Here is a 21,160-nt window from a genome sequence, read left to right as displayed (position 1 = left end):
TACCGGTGGAATACCTTCTACAATTATGTCATTCATCATTTCACCGAACGCAAGTATGACCGTTAGTTCAAAACTGGGGAACGAGAGCAGTCACAATTGTAGAATGCATAACAATGGCATTTTATAAATTGATCCTACTTCCAAATCGTCAGCACACAAAATTAATTTCTTACAATAAGATGACGCACCATCAAAATCTGGATGCTCTCGCATCACCTCCAAAGAGCTTTTGCCGTCGCACCGTTGATTTTGTTTGGTTGGCGCTTCACTGTTATGGAGATTACCAGGATCACCCTTCTTGTTATCACAGAAATTCACGATCTGCATAAGATGTACAAGATATAAGTCATTTGAAATAAAGTATACTTCATAGCATGTTCACAGTATATTTATTTGTTGGCTTCATGTAAATCACACACAAAATGCAAAAATAAAACGCAATTTGATGAACTTGCTGTTGCCCGATTTACGTGCTGCGAGAAACGATAGCTTAAGTTAAATCTCTCCAAAAACAGTTAGTCCCAAGGTTGGACATCTATATACTGACAGACAATAAACAGAGGAAGAAGTGGGGAAAAGAAACCGTCCATTCACAAACGTAAGAAACATTTTTTAACTTAAACTAATAGATATAACGAACGTAGCGTCAGTTTACCTTCTGGAAGTTCAAGTGAGAATGCATAACAGATCCAGTGACGTGCGGAGGTTGGGATTCTTTTGGTATCATTATACAGCCATTCTCGTAGCCTTCTGTTTGATCTCCTTTACAAGGTCTGTAAGGGTTGGGTGATCGGCCTGTATACTTCAGAGGCGTGAATTTCCAATCACGTGAGCACCTACACGTAATATTATATACTATATTAGGTAACGTATTTTATCAATTATATCACTTTGGTATACATCTATCTCTCTCTATACCACCCCCCCCCTCCCCTCTCTCTATATAAACACCCACATACATACAATGAGGGAATTACAATGATAGTTACTAGCAATAGCGGGAACACATGTCACATTTGATATCACCATAACCATTGTATAAAGGTACACTTCCATCGTAATCATGAAAAATGGACTATTGAACACCATGATTATAATCTAATACTCACGAGACTGGTTCCCATGTTTGTCTTGTCTCTGAATGGTAAAAGTCCTGCGCTTGATCTTCATCCGTTATATGATCCGGGTATTCGTTGAAGAGACCCCAGCGGTAATGGCCCCACTCATGTACCAACACCCTTCCTATCAATTATAGAGAAAGTTATGTTTTTAGTGATTTTTTTGTTTGGTCTTTTTTGTGATGATCAGAATTAAGCTTCTCATTTTTATTAAAGCTGCTGTCTGTTTACAGTGTTTCGGTGGAAGTTAAATTGAAACATTCGATTTTATTAGGTAGTAATTTACCACGGGGTTTTCTTATTGATACTTCTCTATAATTCCGAAAATTTCGCGGCTTTATTTTACTCAGAGAAATGAATAATAAATCATTGATTTAGACGTCATAATTGGTTTAGACGTCATCATTGGTTTAGACGTCATCATTGGTTTAGACGCCATCATTGGTTAAAAACGTCATCATTGGTTTAGCCTAAAGGAGCTTATCATATAGTCTGTGACCGGAATAGACACAGAAATATTTCTTGCCCTCAAACTTCCACAACAAATCTCTACTTTCTCACCGTAATCGCCCACAAAGGGGGACCACTGATCTGCGTTCAACAAGAATGATGACGTGAAATGGATATAGAGTGACTGCTCCCCACAACCAGCAAATTGCTTTGTATACGGAAATGCGTTGCTGGGGCCACCGGGCGAATATCTGGAATTATAATCTGCAACAATAATGTCAGCCCATTCGTAACGTGCATCTCCCGGGGCAGTGTAGTCTGATCTGTCAGGCCAGGACAGCGGAATGAGAATCGTGACCTCTTTGAAATATGCCCTCTTTTTGGTTGCAGTGTAGAGGTATTCCGATCCGCTAGTGAACATTTCCTGGTAAGAAAAGTTTATGTAATGTCTGTTTCATCATCCTTGATGAAAAATCAAACTTAATTTCAATACGACACAAATACTAATGGTAGTAATACTACCAGTTTGCGTTCGGCAGAAAATTTTTGAGTACTTTCACATATGAAAATACCCAAAGTTTCCGCTCAGCGCATTTTAAGGCTATGCAACTCTCTATATAGAGTTGGATAGCCTAAGCGAATTGACCCAAAGCCATCATGTCGATATTTGACCATGATAATGATCAATACAAAGAATAATGGGTTAAAGAAGGTTGGTTAGTTAATGTGATCCATTTTTGCCCGCCGAGTCAATGGTTGTCACGAAATATTCACTTTACTGTGGGACCTTCCGTAAGATGAGTCATCTAAAGGTTCTGTTGCCCATGCATATAAGATATAAGGGATTGGACATATTGAATTTGACTGCTCGTCTAAAAGCGGCAAAGGCAGCTAAACTGGAAACTAAACATTTCCGATGTTATTCTTGATTTTTTTCAATCTAGTTTTCTTTATACAATCATCCTAACACTTTGACAGTGAATACTCCTAGCGACTCTCCTCAATCCCCCCCCCCCCCGCCCGACCGGCCTTAAACAAATCAGTCACAAACCCTATTGCAAATCTTATCATAGCTTATGTTCTGATTAGTTGGGAGAAATGCCAGCTAGAAAATATTGATTTTTTATTCAAATTTTCGAGGTAACAGAGTCATTTCAGGTTTAATGGGAATTTTTTTATTGACATCTACCATAAATAATTATACATTTATCCACTTGGGTTTACTTCCAGAGAGTAATGGTTTTAACATTGATTGAATTAGCAATATTCATGTTCGAGAAGAACTGGATCATCATTAAAATGACTAAACAAAGACCACACGTAAAGAGTCAGTATTTAACGTTTGAGGTATACATTCTTATTCACTCCATGAAAAATGCATTCTCCACTTCATGAAAAAAGCATATCTCAAAGTCATATAGGGTATTTACTAATAACTCAAACTAATCCTGTTTTACCATGAAAATGAACAAGGCTACTATGCAAACTAATGTTGTATACCAGATAAAAGATAAGTGCTGATTTTTACCAAAAAGTGCCTCATGTCTATTGATAAATGGCTTTTGTTATAACATTACAAGGTTAATTCTCTATCAAACATACAACGACAAATTGCAGAATACCTCCATCTCATATGGGAAGCCTTACTGCAATAGGTGCTGCCAAAATGCGAATTTCTCTCAAATCTACAGCAAAACCAATATTCTTTATAAATTATTTTGGCCCCTACCAGATAAAGTAGTAAGGCCCTGACTGTTGACTGACCAAAAAATGCAAAGTCAACTTGTGCTTTCAGGGATCACATGAAAAGAAATAAACCGGCCAACTGGGTAACCACGTTGGGATGATAATAACTGGGAAATACAAACAGACTACAAGCTAACATTAGGTACAAAAAATTATACCAAACTGCTCTCCCACTTCATAAGTTGTTCACGTCTCTTTATAAATACTGTATGTGATGATATACTTTTGGGGGAGGAGAACATATTATTCAGAATTCTTGCCCAAATTTTACACACACACCAAGATGATCAGAACATGAACCATGTATTTTGAAAGTAAGTTTATTGAAATAATATGGAGGAGGGGACAGGGTGGCAGGGCCACCTGCTGGCAGAGTCAAGGCAAGGGGATAAAACATTTAAGCGGCAGTTCTCCAATATTTACCTCAGACATATCCAAATTAATGTGGTGTTCACAAAGACAATAGGCGTTGGTATTTTCAGGATAGAAATTTACAAGTAAGGACTGCATAATTATATGCAGTAATTGTATAGATATAGTAGGTTTGACTAATTTCCTTTCTAATTAAGGCATGTGCACCAGTAATGTATAACATGCCTTGATGGCCTAAATAGATTAATTTGATACACAGTGTCAGCCGAGTATAAATTTAACACTTTTGATTCCAGATAACTTAATTCCTTCAAGAACCTAAACATTTGCCAAAGCTTTCCCAAAATCTTTGAGTCATCGAAACAATTTTTGTTAAGGAGTCCAAATACTGCCATCCTTATATGCCTATGCTTCCCTTGTTTGAGAAGAAGCCTTTATGGGCAAAGCAAATTGTTAAATTGGTTGGAACATATATTTTAGCATGTAATAAATTCTATAAACTATTCTAGTTCTATGGGGCTTTACTCACTGTCAAATATAGCTCGGCTGGGAAACCATGTAATAAAACAACTACATGTATGGAATAGAATGAATAATAAATAGACAAGTAGACCTACAAACTAATATTTACCTTAATAACTTCGATTAGTTCCGGGTTTTCTGGCTCGTCTTCGTGGATTGCGACCACAATTCCCGTGTATCCGTTTTTTTTAAGTTTAACACGAGACGTCTTGCACGACCCTGTTACAGGAGACGTGACTAAAGAAAGGATCACAGAAACCAAACACAGTGATAAAGATAGCAGTGCCATTTTATAATGACTGGTAGCTAAGTGTGCTCATCCAACCAATTTCCAAATAGGAACCGACTAACGCCAAATATGCTTTCTGTCAGTTCAGTAAATTGTGTTTACTGTGACGACATCAAACAACAACAACTTCTTCTTCGGTTCGTGGACTGATTGTCTGTGCAAAGTGATCACAGTCTGTTATGACCCTAGTATATGAACAGTCTAGTGCACCTTTCTTTTTCACATGCTAGCTTATGTTTTCCTTTGATTTTGGCAGATTTGCTTCTGAAAAGCAAAGAAGCCAATCAGGCGGGTTTGCCAATCCCCAAAATGTTTATTCATGTCCTCCCTCCCACAGCGAACAATCACTTTGCCTTAGATTGGTTGGTACACAGCCAGACGGTCGCTTATTGATGTGCAAGAACCATGATCTCACATGACATGCACTTTCGTAATTTAGTTTAAAAAAAGATTAGCCTTGGCCTATCTAAGTACAAAGCCGTCGTAACTTCAAAATACTTCAAAACAATGGCGGGAAAACCCCCTTTACGGCACTAAACTTACGACTGTTGACAATTTTAGAGTTTATATGATCGATTATCTGAACCGTGATTGTCTTTTCTTTTTTTAGGTGAGGACATTTTATGTTACCTCAAAGTTCAAGTTAAGGAATTTTAACGCCCTCGGAAGTAACGGTGGAGAAATACACTAGTTTTAGCTGAATAGTCCGTTCCTTTTCGTCTATAAAATTAACATAGATTGTTTCCTATAACTTCACAAGGAATATATATCAAGCGAGAACCCTTAAAACAAGTAACCTCGATAGTTTAAAACTGAATTTAAGTGCCCACGACCCAAATCTTTAAGCATGTGTCGAGCACGCTGATGATACACACAATGTCAATACGTGTTTGCTGATCAATTTCGGAAAACAAACTTTCGAAGCAGATTCAATGCATCTTATTCTAAATGCACTCTGGCCAGGCGGTTTAAATGCATTGAAGACTCGCCCTAAACAGTGTTCAGCGCTCTGAAAAAGTTAACTTTCCGTTGCTTGCAAATGACGTTTTCTTGTCTTGTCGCTACAAAATGCAGACAGTAATGTAACGTGATACCTTGCTATATTTTATGTAGACCTGAGATGTCCACACTGCTATACACACTGTGTAGTGGGTATTGACCGTAGCTGTATTGACTGGACACTAGTGTCTAAATACCGACGGTACTGTTTGTGTATTTTCTGGGATCGATCTGGTGGAGTCTAACACTTTTGTTACACCTCATTCGAAACTAGGTCAGATTACCGGCATGAGACGTTTCTTTGTGCGTGAGTCTTCACACCCTTTAATGGAGTAAAGCTGTCGCAATCGAAAGAAAGTAATTTATTTTCTGTTGCCCAAATGGTGCAAAAGATTTACCGTAAAATCACTGTGACCGCCGATATCAGCATGTTCATTTCACAAAATTGTAATCTATAAATACTCGTATCGTCCACTCGTAAGTCCTATGCCTAACGGTCGTAAACAAAACAGAGCGATTTGATTGGTGCATGATATGTTGGGCGGGGCTTGCCAATTTTGAGTGAAGTTTTGTAAAATCTACGGACTCTTTAAAAACTGGCCAGTGGCGTAGCTACGGGGGGGGGGGGCACGTGGCATAGCGCATAGGCCGAGAAGTATACAGTAGTCGCACTGTACTGAAAACGCATGTTAACGACCGTCGAATAATATAATTCCTGCTCTACAAGACTACAACACACATAATGTTTACTACTGAATCAGTGTGTTCGACGCAAGCTTTGATGTCAGTTTGACATATAGTTCGGTCATTTCAGTATGTTACTTGGCTGAAAGCCCAGTCAATCTTTCTTTTATTTTCCACGCGCAAAGTTTGCAGATTTGTCAAAAAATGTCAATGCCGGTGTCAAACTCACAAAAGATATGTCATGATATTTCAAAGTAACTTACAAGATTGTTTTTTTTTTCTATTTCACTAAACTATTTGATGACCATATCAAAACATGGGATCTCAAAATAAAGGATGTTGAGAAAACTTTAGAGCAGCCTAGAGCACCTAAATGGATGGCCAAATACAATTGATGCTGACAAATAGAAAGCATATTTCAATAGGCGAACGTAACAGTCAGTAGAACAGGATTGTTTCTTGTGGGGATGAAGAGAAATATATAATTCCAAGTAGTCTACGTCATGGCGTTTTGCCAACATTGCATGAAGAGTATTTAGGAATGTGCAAAATTAAAGAGTTAGATAGAAGTTTGTTTTGGTGGCTAGGACGAGACAAAGACATTGAATTAACTGTAATTATCATGTCAAATTTGTTAATCTGTTAGGAATCAGTTACCAGAAGCACCAATATGAAGTCATGGCCTTCAAGACCATGACAACGTATATTCATATAGAGTTTGCAGAGAAGCCTCAAGGTAAATATTTCCTTGCAATTGTTAATGCACATTCTAAATAGCCAGAAATATACCCAAATGTCAAGAATTACAACATCTAAGTTAATTGAGATTGTTCGTTTTTAAATTGTCACCATATGGTTGACCGGTAAAAGTTGTTTCCGAAAATGGACCACAGCTTATATCAAGTGAGTTTACTGAATTCACGAAGCTAAATGGAGTTAGACATATTAACATTTCTCGATATCAGAGCGGAGATATTTTTTACAGGTTTTGTAGTAAGTTCTTAAGAGAAGCAATCAAACCAAAGGGTAAAATGACACTACATCATCATCTTAATGCCAACTTTCAAATTCCTTATCATTGTCAGTACACAAAACACTGTTAACTATAGTGGTTCACCCGCACAATTATTCATAAAACGTCAAATTCTTAATACCTTTAGTTTCAATTTGTTGAGACCAAATTTAAAATCCAAAGTTCACGCAAAACAGGATTCAAAGGAAGCATGACAAATTACCTTTTCAAACTTCGCATAAACTTGAAAAGAAGATCATAATGATCGCACGATACAATATCTATAGCCTAACTAACGAAACATCCCAAGTACGTGCAAGTAAGGTTTCGAGTTGACATCTGTTTAAACTGTGAGTCTTAGTGATAAAAATAAAACGACTTTAAAAGAACAAGTAAACAAGAAGAAGACAACACAGAGAGCACGAAAAGCATTCACTTTCCTATAACAAGTTAAATACTGTAAACACGTCAAAAGCATAACAAATTATATAAATATTGAACAAATTAATCATTTGTGAAGTTTCGTCACTATAGGCTGTTACAAATAAATTTACGTATTGCGATTCGTGGTACACACTCGCTATATTTCGAATTACTGTAACGAGCTGTAGTATCAATTCCTCGACATAATACTTAAACATAATACACAAGTAAATAAACATGTCAGTTATTTTTTTCTCCGGTCCCACATACAATTTTTGATTGCAATAGAAGTAATAATTTACTAAAGTCTTAATGAAATAAGTAATAAACACGATATTTCTTGTAATGTTCATCTCCTCTTAACTATCGTGAGCGTGGCCCAGCAAGGATCAAACTATCGATCGGGGTGCAGCAATAGATATGGTCCCCCTCTCCTCATCCACCCGGCCAAGGATAGTCCACATTCACCCTAGCCCAACCATAGTTTCAGCTAAGGTGACAGTTCTTTGATGACCGGAATATGGCACTGTTAGGCTTTCTCTGTTGAGGAAAGCTTTTCGTTTGAATTCGCCATATTGGTGGGTTTCGGGAGATAACTTTTAAGAACTGCACTGAACAAAATATCAGACCTAAACAAATGAATAAAATCATATTACCTATAATACTTGTCTTAGGTCGATTGGTGGTGATATTTTTCGGTCCTTAACATCAGGCCCATGGGCCCCGGGAGCCCGCACCGGCTGCTAGTTATGCCACTGTCTCTTAAACCCTTCATGATGAACAACATGAAGTTATACTTTCGAGATTACTACACCATTCACATCCTTTGGAACCACTTTCAAAGAACGATCACGCCTTTCTGTATTTCGGCTATGACCAAAACACGCCAGAAGAATAAGCCCCAAAAGTAGCATTGATATAACTATAAGACTCAATACAACAACCACATTATAAAAAATATTTCCTGTTTTGGCATTTTCATTTTCGTAAGGTGTTGTAGCAACTTTCTGTGTCTTCAATGCTATGGTCGCCGCCATTTTGGATGTTGTCATCTTCTGTTCAGTCTTCGTTGTTGGTGTCAATGCGACGTTCGTTGTGGTATAGGGTACCTTATCAACGGACGTAGTTGTTTCAAGACTAACAGTAGATTGAACCGGTTCTGGGGTTGGTATCTCCTGTCTAGAGGTCATTTTGGCAGTATTTGACATGTCTCCCTTATTATCCGATTCATCGACAACATATAGACCTAACACCACCGAATACGTTTCTAAGTGTTGCGGGACAGTTGCTACCTGAATTATCATAATTTCTTCGTCTCCGTAAGGTGCAGGAGAAGAAAGATTTCCATGTAAAACATCAGTTTGGTAAATTTCATTGGTGATCGATGATTTATTACGTAGTTCCTTTCAAGAGTTTGCCCATCTGATTACGTAATGATGAGCTGAGGAAGGAAATTGGACCAACATGTCTACTAGTACGTGTATGTATATGTGATCGTTCTACAGAAACCAGTGTAGTATAGGCCTATGTTGTGTTTGTATGCCTGTCAGGAAAAACTCCATTTTGAACATTTGACGCCACTGTAAATAGAACAGTCTATTGTCACTGATTGTTGGTAAACAACCACTTTGACTAATTGCCTCCTCGGTTGATACAGATATCGGTGACTGGTAGCTTATAGATGAAACGAAATGGGGTCAAAGTTATGTGGGTGGGTGGGTTGGGGTGGGACAAGGTAGTTGAAACTGAATATGTTCTCACAATCAAGTTTGGAACTTGCTATATTTTCTTTTCTTTCATAAACTTTCTGCATTCCAATTTTCTTTTTACTGTTTTCATTACGACTCCTTAATATTGTTGCACGCCACACTTCCGTCTCCTTTTTATCACTCTATCATGATAACCACTCATGTGGGTCTATCTATGCACTCTCTAGTACAGTATGAAACCGCGTTTTATTTTGATATATCATTTAGTACTACTAAGGCGCGATCCAGGGGGGCGTTGGGGGCGCGCCCCCCCCCCCGGGTAAGAAAAAGAGGAGAGAAAAAAAGAGAAGAAAAGAGGAAAAAAGATGGGGAAAAAAAGAAAAAGAGGAGGATGTGAGGAAGGAAGGGAAAAGAAAAAGAAGGAGAGAAAAAGGAGTAAAGGAGGGAGTAGACGATAAACGCCAAGACACCGGGAAGAGAAAGAGGAACAGTGACATCATTACAGCGCTGAACCATATTATATACACATGGCCGGGTAGCCAGTGACGGATCGAGGATTTCGGAAGGGATGTGCGCCTCACCCAACCCCTTTCACAGACAAATCCATTTTTGACGTTTCCATTTTTCCTCTCTCACTAATGTATCTATATATGTATATATACTATATATGGTCTTTGATAACGCGTGTGCGTGTGTATGGACGCCTTAAACAATTGTGCTATGAAACCAACTGTGGCTGGTCTCGAACTCGACCGAGTCGTCGGGGAACATGACGCATTTCGGGAATGGGGCGACCGCCGCCCCCCCGAGCATATTTTTTTTTAATGATATCGCTAGTAAATTCGAAAAAGAAAATGCTTAGATGCAACTTACAAGGCATGGGAAGTGTCATTTCCAGCGATCTGGGAGGCATTTTCGGCCAAAAGTTTCTTGTACACTTCGCGCCAACTCGTAGTGGCGCTACGCTCAGATAGTTTGCCTACGGGCTTCGGCCCTCCCTTGGCAAATTATTCGCTACGCGCCTGTTCGAATTTGTAAAGCAAAGAGCAGATATCACATCATATCAGTGAGCATGACAATGGCGTTCCAGGATGAACAGCCTCAAAACTGTCTTAGTCAAAGGCGAAGGAGCCCAATTTGATTTGGGGAGCTGTAACGACTTGCCACAAAAATAAAACCAGCATTTTCGCGCGCTCCGCGCGCGTTCAACATGTTTATGTCAATATCATATAAGCAAGCATCGGTTACTACATCATATGCGCCATCATGTACCGTACGGTCACTGAAAGTTGCGCAGTATACCGCGGAATGCTTATATAAACAAGGAATTGTCCTACGTAGATGGAGAAAAAGCATGGAGGTCCAATTATGTCAAAACTCTCTTTTATATTAGTAATGGCGAATTAATCGGTCAAGCTTAGAACTTTATTTTAATTACCAAGGAGATAATTTTTAAACTATTCATTTCCTTAAGCTACATCATTGCAATGTATTTTTCTTCCAGTATAGGTGCCCGAAAAATATTGCCCGAATTTTCAGAAAGAAATATTTTGTTAGCCCGCCCCCCCCCAACCCCACCTCCTTGACCTATGTGTGTAGTGTTCGGTTGCGGAAATATCTGGTATTTTTTTCATTGCCTTCAACGAAGTTTTATAATAGCCGTTATAGGAGGTTTCAATATTTGAACACCAATAAATTAACTGTGTTTGAATTTTCGAAAATTTCCTGACCAACATTTTTCATCATACTTCCCTCTACTCGTACAATTTGACCAGTCTGTTAGGGGTTCAAGGAGGTTTTTCTATATTGGTTGTCCATAGATGAAATTTTTTGCAACATTATGGGTTTGTTTTGAAGTGATTTTAATCACGAGAAATGTGAATTTTGAAATTCTGAACAAAAAATGGGCTTCAAACCTTTAAAAGTGGGGCTGTCGGGTACTGTGGGCCGCGACGTAGAATCACCTACAAAAAGCAATGATCCACAGGAGATGCGATGAGGTCGAACATGATGTGTGACTGGTGATTATCTTCAAAAAGGTTATGGATGGGGAAAAAACTATTTCGAAATACTTGGTTCTCAGGCAAAAGTTTACATCTGGTTGGTCATTTTCAAGCCCGAGAAGGGTCATTTCCGGTGATCTGGGGGGTATCAAAACCAGAAATTTTCTTGTACGCTGCGCGCCAACCGATGGTGGCGCTCCGCTTAGATAGTAATTCGCCCCCCCCCCCCCGGGTTAGAAAATCCTGGATACGCCCCTGTGTAAATGCTCACAGATGCTTGACAATTTTAAATAAATATAATATTATGCCCAATGGTTCTGAAAATTAAAATTAAATCTGTCAGGGTTTACTATTATCTTCTCTTTTTAATGGACATTGAGACACTGGATATCAAATTTCCTTCCCTAACTCGAATCTCTTTTGCCAGAGCAGCACTCACCATTCAAAAAATCAAAATCGTCCCCTGGAGCGGTGAAAGTGATCGTCACGGTACCCCGACTGAATGAGGTATTCAACAAGGCGAGATCTGTGATCTTGCTGGGTGCAAATGTGTCAATGGAAGGGTTCCATTCTGGTGGTAATTCAGAGACACTACTAGCTCCACCTGAAACTCATCTGGTAAAGTTTGGTGCGGGAACCCCGACAATCTCTGGTATTGGAGTACCTGGTAACCCTATGGATATATTTCCTTCAGATCAAACGATAAGATAAATGGCGGTAACAATATTAAAGATACTCTGGATTGTTTACACATTGTCTATAGACCCGTTCATGTCAAAACTAGTTTAGTTCAGTTTAGTCTATTTATTTCTACCATTTCACAACATATCAAAGTTTCATTACTATTTTACATACGTGCATAGATATCAAGCATGGTCTCGATCGTTTGCTCAGACTGACGCTGATGTAGGATTAACTAACCTTCAAGACAAAAATATTTCTCCCGCCCCCACCCCCTCGCCGCAACCTCGCCATGGTTATGACACTTCACACATCCACTGCGCATGCGTAATCAAAAGGAGGAGAGGATGAACAGGACAGAATCCCTCTTTCCCTATATACTCACTAATCAGACAAAACAGATCTAATTCGTGTTTTCCGGTCAATGATTAGGGGCCTACACATGACAATTTAGATCTTTTAGAGGTTTTTCATAAGATAAAACGAAACGGTCCTTCCATGATTTGATTTGTCATTAGGTGTACACCCCAATTCACAATAGAATTAAGTATGTAATACATGTATATATATATATATATATATATATATATATATATATATATATATATATATATATATATATATATAAATATATATATATACCTAAAGATTCGGTTATGTTCCCGGATAAGAGAAGCTCTGGGTCGACATAAATCCCAGTGGCTGAAAACCGTCACGATGTCCTCGGTCCCAATACCGTGGCTTCTCCATTGTTTTCAACACGTATTTTAAACCCATAGAAGCCAACACCGCTTCACTGAGTGAAATACCGTGAGTAAATACCGTCGTTATTTTTTATATCGGCACCTACATTGAAATTGAAAAATATTAAAAATAAAGTTGTAACCCTGCCCAGTTTGCCCTCCCCCACAAAACAGAACAAACAAACAAACACTGGAGACTGAAAGGAATAGTACAAGGTTGACAAAACATCATTGTCGTGATAATGATTGATTAATTTTAAAAGATTGGGGGGGGGGTTGGTTGGGGCCTGGGGTACGTATTAATTATTGGTAACATATATGTAGTGTGTGAAGATAAGAAACAAGAACTCACACGTATTGCGTATACTTTCGGTGGTCGTACATCAGTCAGCATACCACATCAATAAGTTGTAATATATACACATACCAGCCCCGTTGTTACACGAACCAGCGATACATGTTATCCATGCCAACCCCTTTGTCTTATGAACTACACAGGGGGTGAACATATACGAGCCTGATTGGCCCACACACCATACGGCATACACGTATCGTCCCCGTTGACACATCAACCATACGAAAGGGCATACGAGCCCTGTTGAAATGCCAACCACATCAGCTGGCATTTACCAGCCCTGTTGTCATAACAACCAAAGGGCTATACATACCAGCTCCGTTGTCGTAAAGTTGCAGTTCGACCGGCACTCCAGACGGTGTTTCTACCGTGGCAATAACCGTTGCACCTACTACCGGATAAAACCGTTGTCGTACTTCAGCGTAGGCAACCAGCGGTTTACTGTTAACGATCCCACTCAGTGAACCGCTTAAATAAGAAGATACTATAATCGGATCAACTCCTTCTTGAGATGGAAATGAGGCAACATTATTTTTACCTTTACGTTGCGTTACCTTACGTTTCACTGTCATAATGGTCACAAAGCCCTTTTCAATCACGACTGGAGCCTTCAACGGTCAATTTCTTAAAGTTTTCCTCCCCCACCCCTTTCAAATTACATGTTCGTGCCAGAGTGCTAACAAAGTCTCGTCAAAAGTTTTTGGAATGATCATACAAATTAAACTTTGAATGGAAAGGTACAGATAAAAAGCCTGCATCTTTGAATCGTCAGTGACCTTATTGACCTCAGATGACATTTTACCTCATTTCTCACTTACATGTTTATTCAACTCTGACTGATCAACTTCGACCAAGTGATAACTAGAATCTGGAAATTAAACATTTACAACTGACATATTGATAGGACCCCTGTGATCAAAAACACGTCGGATGGACATACAGACGGCCAGTCACACAAACACACAAACCACACAAACACATAGTGATCGATACATATGTATTTAATATCGCATAGCTATAAGAGCGCCTTTCGTCATTCACACTGATCATCAGTCGTTCCTTGTATACAAACAATAATACTTGAACGTCTAAGGGCTCAGTTTTAAATTTGCTAATATTTTTATTTCATATCTTCAATAAATCTCTCAGTTTCACCTGCTCCGGATGGATTTGGGTGAAAGTAGGTAAAGTCAAATGTTGTTAATCTCCCAACGGTTTCTGACTTACCACTAGCAATAAATTCGAACAGAATGACACTCAGGAAAGCCGCTAAATTAGAGGTGATATTTAGGACACGGCTGCAAAAGCTGCAGCGACCGATTATGAAATCGACCCCAAAAAAGATTTAAAATACCGGAACACACGCCAAATTTTCGCAAACAGTTAGATAATTTCAATCCACACACAGAAACAACCGTCAATTATCACAGTATGCTTGAAAACGGTTGATCACAATTCATTTCACATGCCTCCGACCTTCGCGAGTGATGTTGGACTGCCATCTTTGAAATTGAACAAGTAAGCATAACATGTACAGCTCTACATTTAACACCGCGTATGCGCTAGAATGCAACAACTCAGAGGCCAGTGTACATACTTCGATCGCTTTTATCAGAACTGAAAGGTTTATATACGTTTAGATAATTCCATACCAAGAATGAATCCTCTATGAATTCAGTCCACACGGCAACGAAGTTTGCAAGTGATATTAGTCTATATATAACCATCATTGAAATTGTAACGAAGTTAGCATCATATCCAGCTCTACATTCGAGACGTTCCCACGGTTCGTAGGGATACGCGAAAGTACTACGTGCAGCCAATGTACAAACACCTGGTTCGGTTTCAATTGCCGTTTCAATGATGGTGTGTATGTGTTTGTTTTGGTGGGGGGGGTGGGGGAGGGGCGGGTCTCAGACAAGTGATGTGCTTGGTATACTACACTATTATGCAAAATTTAGCATGCAATTCAAGGAGTTGTTACCGTTGCGAATTAATTTCCTTGCATGTGTTCAGCCTTATCATAGTAATCTTGTGCTGCAGATTTCTTAACATCCCAAGAGGTGGAGTCAAAATGCAGTGATAGGAATAACCCTTCCCCCCTGTAAATATTAGTAGTCTTATAGACATGTGGTCTGAGGTACAAGATCCAATTTCTGACACATGTAACAAACAAAGAATTGAAAAGAAAACCATATTCATAGGAATTTCTCTTTTATTGGAAAAAAAATTCTTAAACCTGAAAGACATTGCCATAAAAAAAAATTAAAAGGAACAGTAAAAGACTTATATGTCATGATTAAGATACAGCTATATGATACAAGAGAAATGCCTGTCTTTACAAGAGAAATAGGAAGTGTAACATATGCTAGAAGCTAAGAAGTAGGTGGTTAGTTTGACTTGATAAAACTGTTATATGCACACAGAATAAAGCACATGCTGTGTTTTATTACTGGGTAATACCCACCGTAGTTACTGCACTCTAGATGCCGTCTGAAACATATTGGAACTCTTTACAGAACATACACAAAACACCATATGCGCTTGAATCCTTAGAAATAGTACAAACATTGAAAGATCATATATAGAAAGATAAATTACAGCAAATGAAAGTTGAGAGATGTGACATAATTTGTGCTTAAAGGATGTCAGCTTTGAAGTAAGCTCTGCAAATTATGGTCAAGGCAAAGTTAACATTGCATATCCAAGGACATGAATTAGGCACACAGATATATAATCTCTTTTAACATGAGGATAAGTGAATACAAGGGTACAGTGCGACACCAAATGAACCAGCACTGACTTGGCAAGATGAAAGAAAATGATAAACATATAGTATATAAAGTCATATTAACAAGTGATTTGAAAGTGGCAAGTGAAAGATGAAAACATAACTGAGCAGAAAAAAAAAGACGTAGAAATTTGGTAAAAAATATTCAAGGCAGAGGCTGCATTTTTATATTTTATGACATAAATTAAGCACACTTGAGGCAGATATATAATCTCTTTGGTAAAAAAAATATTCAAGGCAGCGGCTGCATTTGTGTATCTTATGACATAAATTAAGCACATTTTAGGCATATATATAATCTCTTTTAAGATGAGGATAAGTGAATACAGGTGTACAGTACAAAACCTAATGGACCAGCACTGATTTGGCAAGATAAAAGAAATAAAAAAAACTTACAGTTTATAACAGTCATATTTACAAGTGGTTTGAAAGTGGTAAGTGAAAGATGGAAACATAACTGAGCAGAAAAGAAGACGTTAACTTTTGGTACAGAATGTTCAAGGCAGCGGCTGCATTTGTGTATCTTATGACATAAATTTAGCACACTTAAGGCAGATATATTATCTCCTTTAACATGAGGATAAGTGAATACAAGTGGTACAGTACAACACAGAATGTTCAAGGCAGAAACGGCATTTGTATAGTATTCCATAAAATGAATTAAGTAACTCCCCCCCCCCCCTTCCCACCCCAAGGTTGAAATGCACAACCTCTTTTAATGAAAAGCAAAGCAAATACAAATGGAACAAGTAATACTGGCATGGGCATTACTTACTCGGCAACTAAAGGAAGATAAAGATATGATACAAGATGTTTAGAAGCTGGCAATTTGACATGGCAAAATTTAATATTCATGCGATATATGAACACATAGACTTTTTGATAGCTGCTCATTGGAAACCTCAATTTAAAACTTAGATGAAACACACAGTAATCCATGTTACCCTTAAAAATCATTTGAAACACTACAAATCAATACGACAGATACAGTATGAAGACACATTTCCTATAAATGTAAGTTAAAAGTGAAACAAAATTGATAGTATTGGATGATTATGAATTTGAACAACTTTATGGTATGGCCAAAGCAAAGGCAACATTCCATGCTCAATGAACAAACACTCATCAGCCAACAACTGCACTGTCTCAATGCAATTAGACTGGTTGCTTGGACGTACTATATTTTTGAAGCTTTAACTATAAATCATGTGACCTCATAAGTATTGATAATGAATACCAAAAGCAATAGGGTTATTTACTCCCTTTAATATGTACGTATTATCACCAAACAACATCACACCAAGTTCCAGTACACTGGGACTTGTAATTATTTCAAACTGTCATGTTTGACCCTGTGACCAAGCACCACGAACAACAGATTATCAATTATCAAAGGTAGGTGTCACAAATTCACAAACATCAAAAAGAGCCTTATTTAATACTTAGGTTCCTGTACTTTCTGCAAGGAAGAAAAAATGCACAATTTACTCTCCAGTCCACCATAAACATAATTTCAAGCTAGACTAACAAAAAAAAAACACATAGAATTGCATCAATATTTGTCACAGTGAATTGCCACATGATGTATGACAATGAAGATAATATGGTTGGGATTTATTTTACAGTTTGCATTTTTGTTGGTAATGGGAATATTGTATAAACAAACACGTTTAGGACGTAATGGACGGGTAAACTGCTCTCAAATATTGATGCAAATACTATATGTCAAGTGCCTACATAGGAGAATTCATGCCCTGGATGCAGAAAGAAGCAGAGTCCTGAAAATAGAAGAAAAGAAAAATAGATGATAAGAGAATGTTGGATAATAGGAGACAATATGTAAAGTCACATGACTAATGACTTCACATTGTTTTTAAAGCAACTGGCAGAGATTACTTCAACAAGCCCATATTACATAGCACATTATTGTGAAACTTGTTACAGCATTTTCCCATTGAGAATAACAGCAACGTAAAGCAGTACAGGGTGAAGAACTGCATTACAAAGTGAAATGCACTAGCATGGCAGTGTAAATAATTTTTCACTGGAGAAATATTTTTGTGTTCAGCACATGGACTTGGAGTAGCAATACGTACTACAGTGATGCAGATGCACAATCATTCAGAATAATTGACTTAGGGCAGTTTCAATGACTGCTGCTGTGAACTTCTTTAGTAACTACTGCATCAATATCATCGTAAATATCAGCATCGCTATCACATTCAATATCACTTTCACCCTGTTCTTTAAAGTCACTCAAATTGTTGTCACCGTCACTGTCAGTGTCACCCTCACTCTCTTCATCAGAAAGTGATTGCAACTCATCATCTTCCCTCTCTACACTTGTAGTCAAATCTCCTAAAGTTTGGTCTCAGTCAGATCTATTCTGACACTGAACACAAGAGCAGCCTGGCCCACACAGAATTTCTCTTATAACACTCTTGCAACGACGATTTTGACACCCTGTCCTACATTAACAACCCTCTTTCAGAAACTTGATGTTATCTGTAAAATGTGAAGAATTTTCTTTTGTATCCCAGATTACAGACAATTTACTAGTGTCATAAATTTCCCAACCATAGTCTAAAATGACTGGCACAGAAACAGTATGTAATAATGGTTGCTCCCAAACAGAGCAGTCCAGCAACAGCATTGCCAATGTAGACGAAGGGCCTCGGCAGAAAGCATCTACAGGGCCTCACCATTGATTCTGTGGAAATGACCATCCCTTATTGCACCAATAAAAGCAATATGATGATCTAGTTGTGTCATACCCTCTGTGAAAACAGATGCAAAAACTTCTGATGGAGTATCCTGTGTGAGTCCCCCTGCATGGGTAACAAAATAAACTGAACCGATAAGCCTGTAAAATGCAAGAAGTCCACTTTCCCAGTTGGTTGGATAAACCTTATGGAGATATCCTTCACACATCCCACCAGTAATAAACTTACAAAACTGCTGAAAGGCTTTCAAAAATACTCGATTGGTTTGTCCTTTAAAATAAGACACATAGTCGGATCCACTACAAATGAAAATCACCTGCATTAATTTGCCAATATTAGGCAGCTTATCTGCAAGCCACTGGACGGAAAGTTCGGAATGGAAGCAACTGACTAACTTATTCATATCTACAAATAAATTATCATGTACCTTCCATGACAGCTAGACTGTAATAGACTTATTAGTAAGAACTGTGGATATGAAAGGAAGGCCAACGTGAAGAATGTCTCGGTCAGGGCTGTAAATGATAATAGTTGCACAGGAGGTTTTGAAAGCATGGAACCAAACTCTTGAGTCTGCCTCCTCATGATTGGAGTTGAAATCCGGTGCCTCTTCACAGATTCCATGCACAATTTGAAAGGCTTTGTCTTCATCTTCACCTTCAAAACCACCAGCTGCAACTAGCCTAGCAGTACACACACTCCCGGTAGCAGCCAAAGACAAAATCTCATGACAGAGATACTTTACTAGCATCCTTTCATGACCTCTGTTTTGTGAGAATTTTGTCCAGTTAGAAGGTGTTGGCGTGTTAGAGTCAACTTCGGCTGCTGTTTCATAACTGTCCTTCCCTTTGTCTCGTCTTGATCTTTCTACATCTTTCGCCGTTGTACCATGTCTACCAGGATGATCAAACACTAAATGAATTTCTGCAGCCTTCAGAAAAGAAACCGTATCTGCAACCCAATGCCTATACAGAAATTGTGCATAATCCCTGAATGTTTTATGACAGTCCAATGGGCGGGTGTTATTGATGAGGAACATGCTATCAATGATGAAACAGCGAGAAGTTGACTCTAACAAATTACTTGTAAAGGCTGCTGGATAGCATTTCTGAAGGAGGGATGAAGATGATGCCTTGTTACCTTTGTATGGTACTCCATCTGGAAGACAAATTACACTTGGCAGAGGAACAAACTGACTGAGATCAGACAAAGCTTCATCATCACATTTAGAAGAGGCAATTTGTCTGCGGAGGCACGCTATCTGGAGTTTATGATCTTTAAGCTCCTGTTGCTGTTTTCGCTGTCCTTTGACTTTCAGGGTAAAGGTAGCAAGGTTTCATCGTCGTCGTTTCGGAGCCTCTGATGAAGTGCGCAGTAAGAAACACTTAATGTATGCAAAAAGACTTTGTTCACTTTCATCATAGAAGGACAAAAGGTCACTAGAAACAGTGTCAGAAGCTTGTTTATCTGAGAACAACTGCCTCAACAATGGTGACTCACTTTGAACCCTTACTCAAAATCTATATATGGCCCATATATGGCAATTTGTATCTAGCCCATGTCTGTGCCATATATGGAATTTATATCTGGCCGTATCAAGAATTGGGCAGATATAACTTGATATAAGATAAAGGCTATATCTGCCTCAGATGAAACTTTATATGGGTCACTTTTTATCTGGACCAGATATGGTCCATATATGGCAAATCCATATCTGGCCCATATATGGCAAATCAATATCTGGCCCATATATGGCAAATCCATATCTGGCCCATATATAGCAGATCCATATATGCCTTATATATGGCAAATCCATATATGGCCCATATATGGCAATTTGTATCTGGCCCATATCAGTGCCATATATGGAATTTATCAAGAATTGGGCAGAAATAACTTGATATAAGATAAAGGCCATATCTGCCTCAGGTAAAACTTTATATGGGTCACTTTTTATCTGGACCAGATATGGTCCATATATGGCAAATCCATATCTGGCCCATATATGGCAAATCAATGTCTGGCCCATATATGGCAAATCCATATCTGGCCATATATAGCAGATCCATATATGGCTTACATATTGCAAATCCATATATGGCCCATATATGGCAAATCCATATCTGGCCCATATATGGCAAATCCATATCTGGCTCATATATGCCACATACATATATACTGCCCTTGGCAAATCCATTACTGTCCCATATTATGATAAATCCAGATTGAACTAGTTATAAAAAAAATGGCTTCATCTGTGCCAGAACTTCATCTGGCGATTGTAAAGAAATATAATTTGAAACCAAATAAGGGCAATATATGGCGCATATAAAGCAACTCTTTATTTACTGCTTAATTATCTGGCCATTAATTACATTTCCTGTTTGATCCATCAGCAGGTATTTTTCTTTTTCTTGTTTCACTTTACCCACAGTATGTCCAAGCCTTTACAAATAATAAACTAATATTAAAAAAGGGTCTTCTGTTCAGACGATTATTGAGGCAATATGACCTTCAGAACAAAAACACATGGTTAAGAG

General features: G+C 38.3%; 1 protein-coding gene across 1 annotated transcript; it reads right to left on the bottom strand.

The window, feature by feature from the left end:
• Positions 1 to 90: 90 nt before the first annotated feature.
• Positions 91 to 4,679, bottom strand: LOC139980057 (calcium-activated chloride channel regulator family member 3-like). The gene is made up of 5 exons (XM_071991426.1): positions 4,318 to 4,679; positions 1,680 to 1,992; positions 1,110 to 1,242; positions 656 to 836; positions 91 to 321 (listed from the first exon to the last, which is right to left on the bottom strand). The coding sequence occupies exons 1-5, from the start codon at positions 4,495 to 4,497 to the stop codon at positions 91 to 93; spliced, it is 1,038 nt and encodes a 345-aa protein (XP_071847527.1). The 5' UTR covers positions 4,498 to 4,679.
• Between the last annotated feature and the right edge of the window lie 16,481 nt (positions 4,680 to 21,160).

This window comes from Apostichopus japonicus, chromosome 14 (genome assembly GCF_037975245.1).
Source record: "Apostichopus japonicus isolate 1M-3 chromosome 14, ASM3797524v1, whole genome shotgun sequence".
In the NCBI taxonomy this organism is placed as follows: Eukaryota; Metazoa; Echinodermata; class Holothuroidea; order Aspidochirotida; family Stichopodidae; genus Apostichopus; species Apostichopus japonicus.
This window is presented reverse-complemented; position numbering and strand designations above follow the sequence as displayed.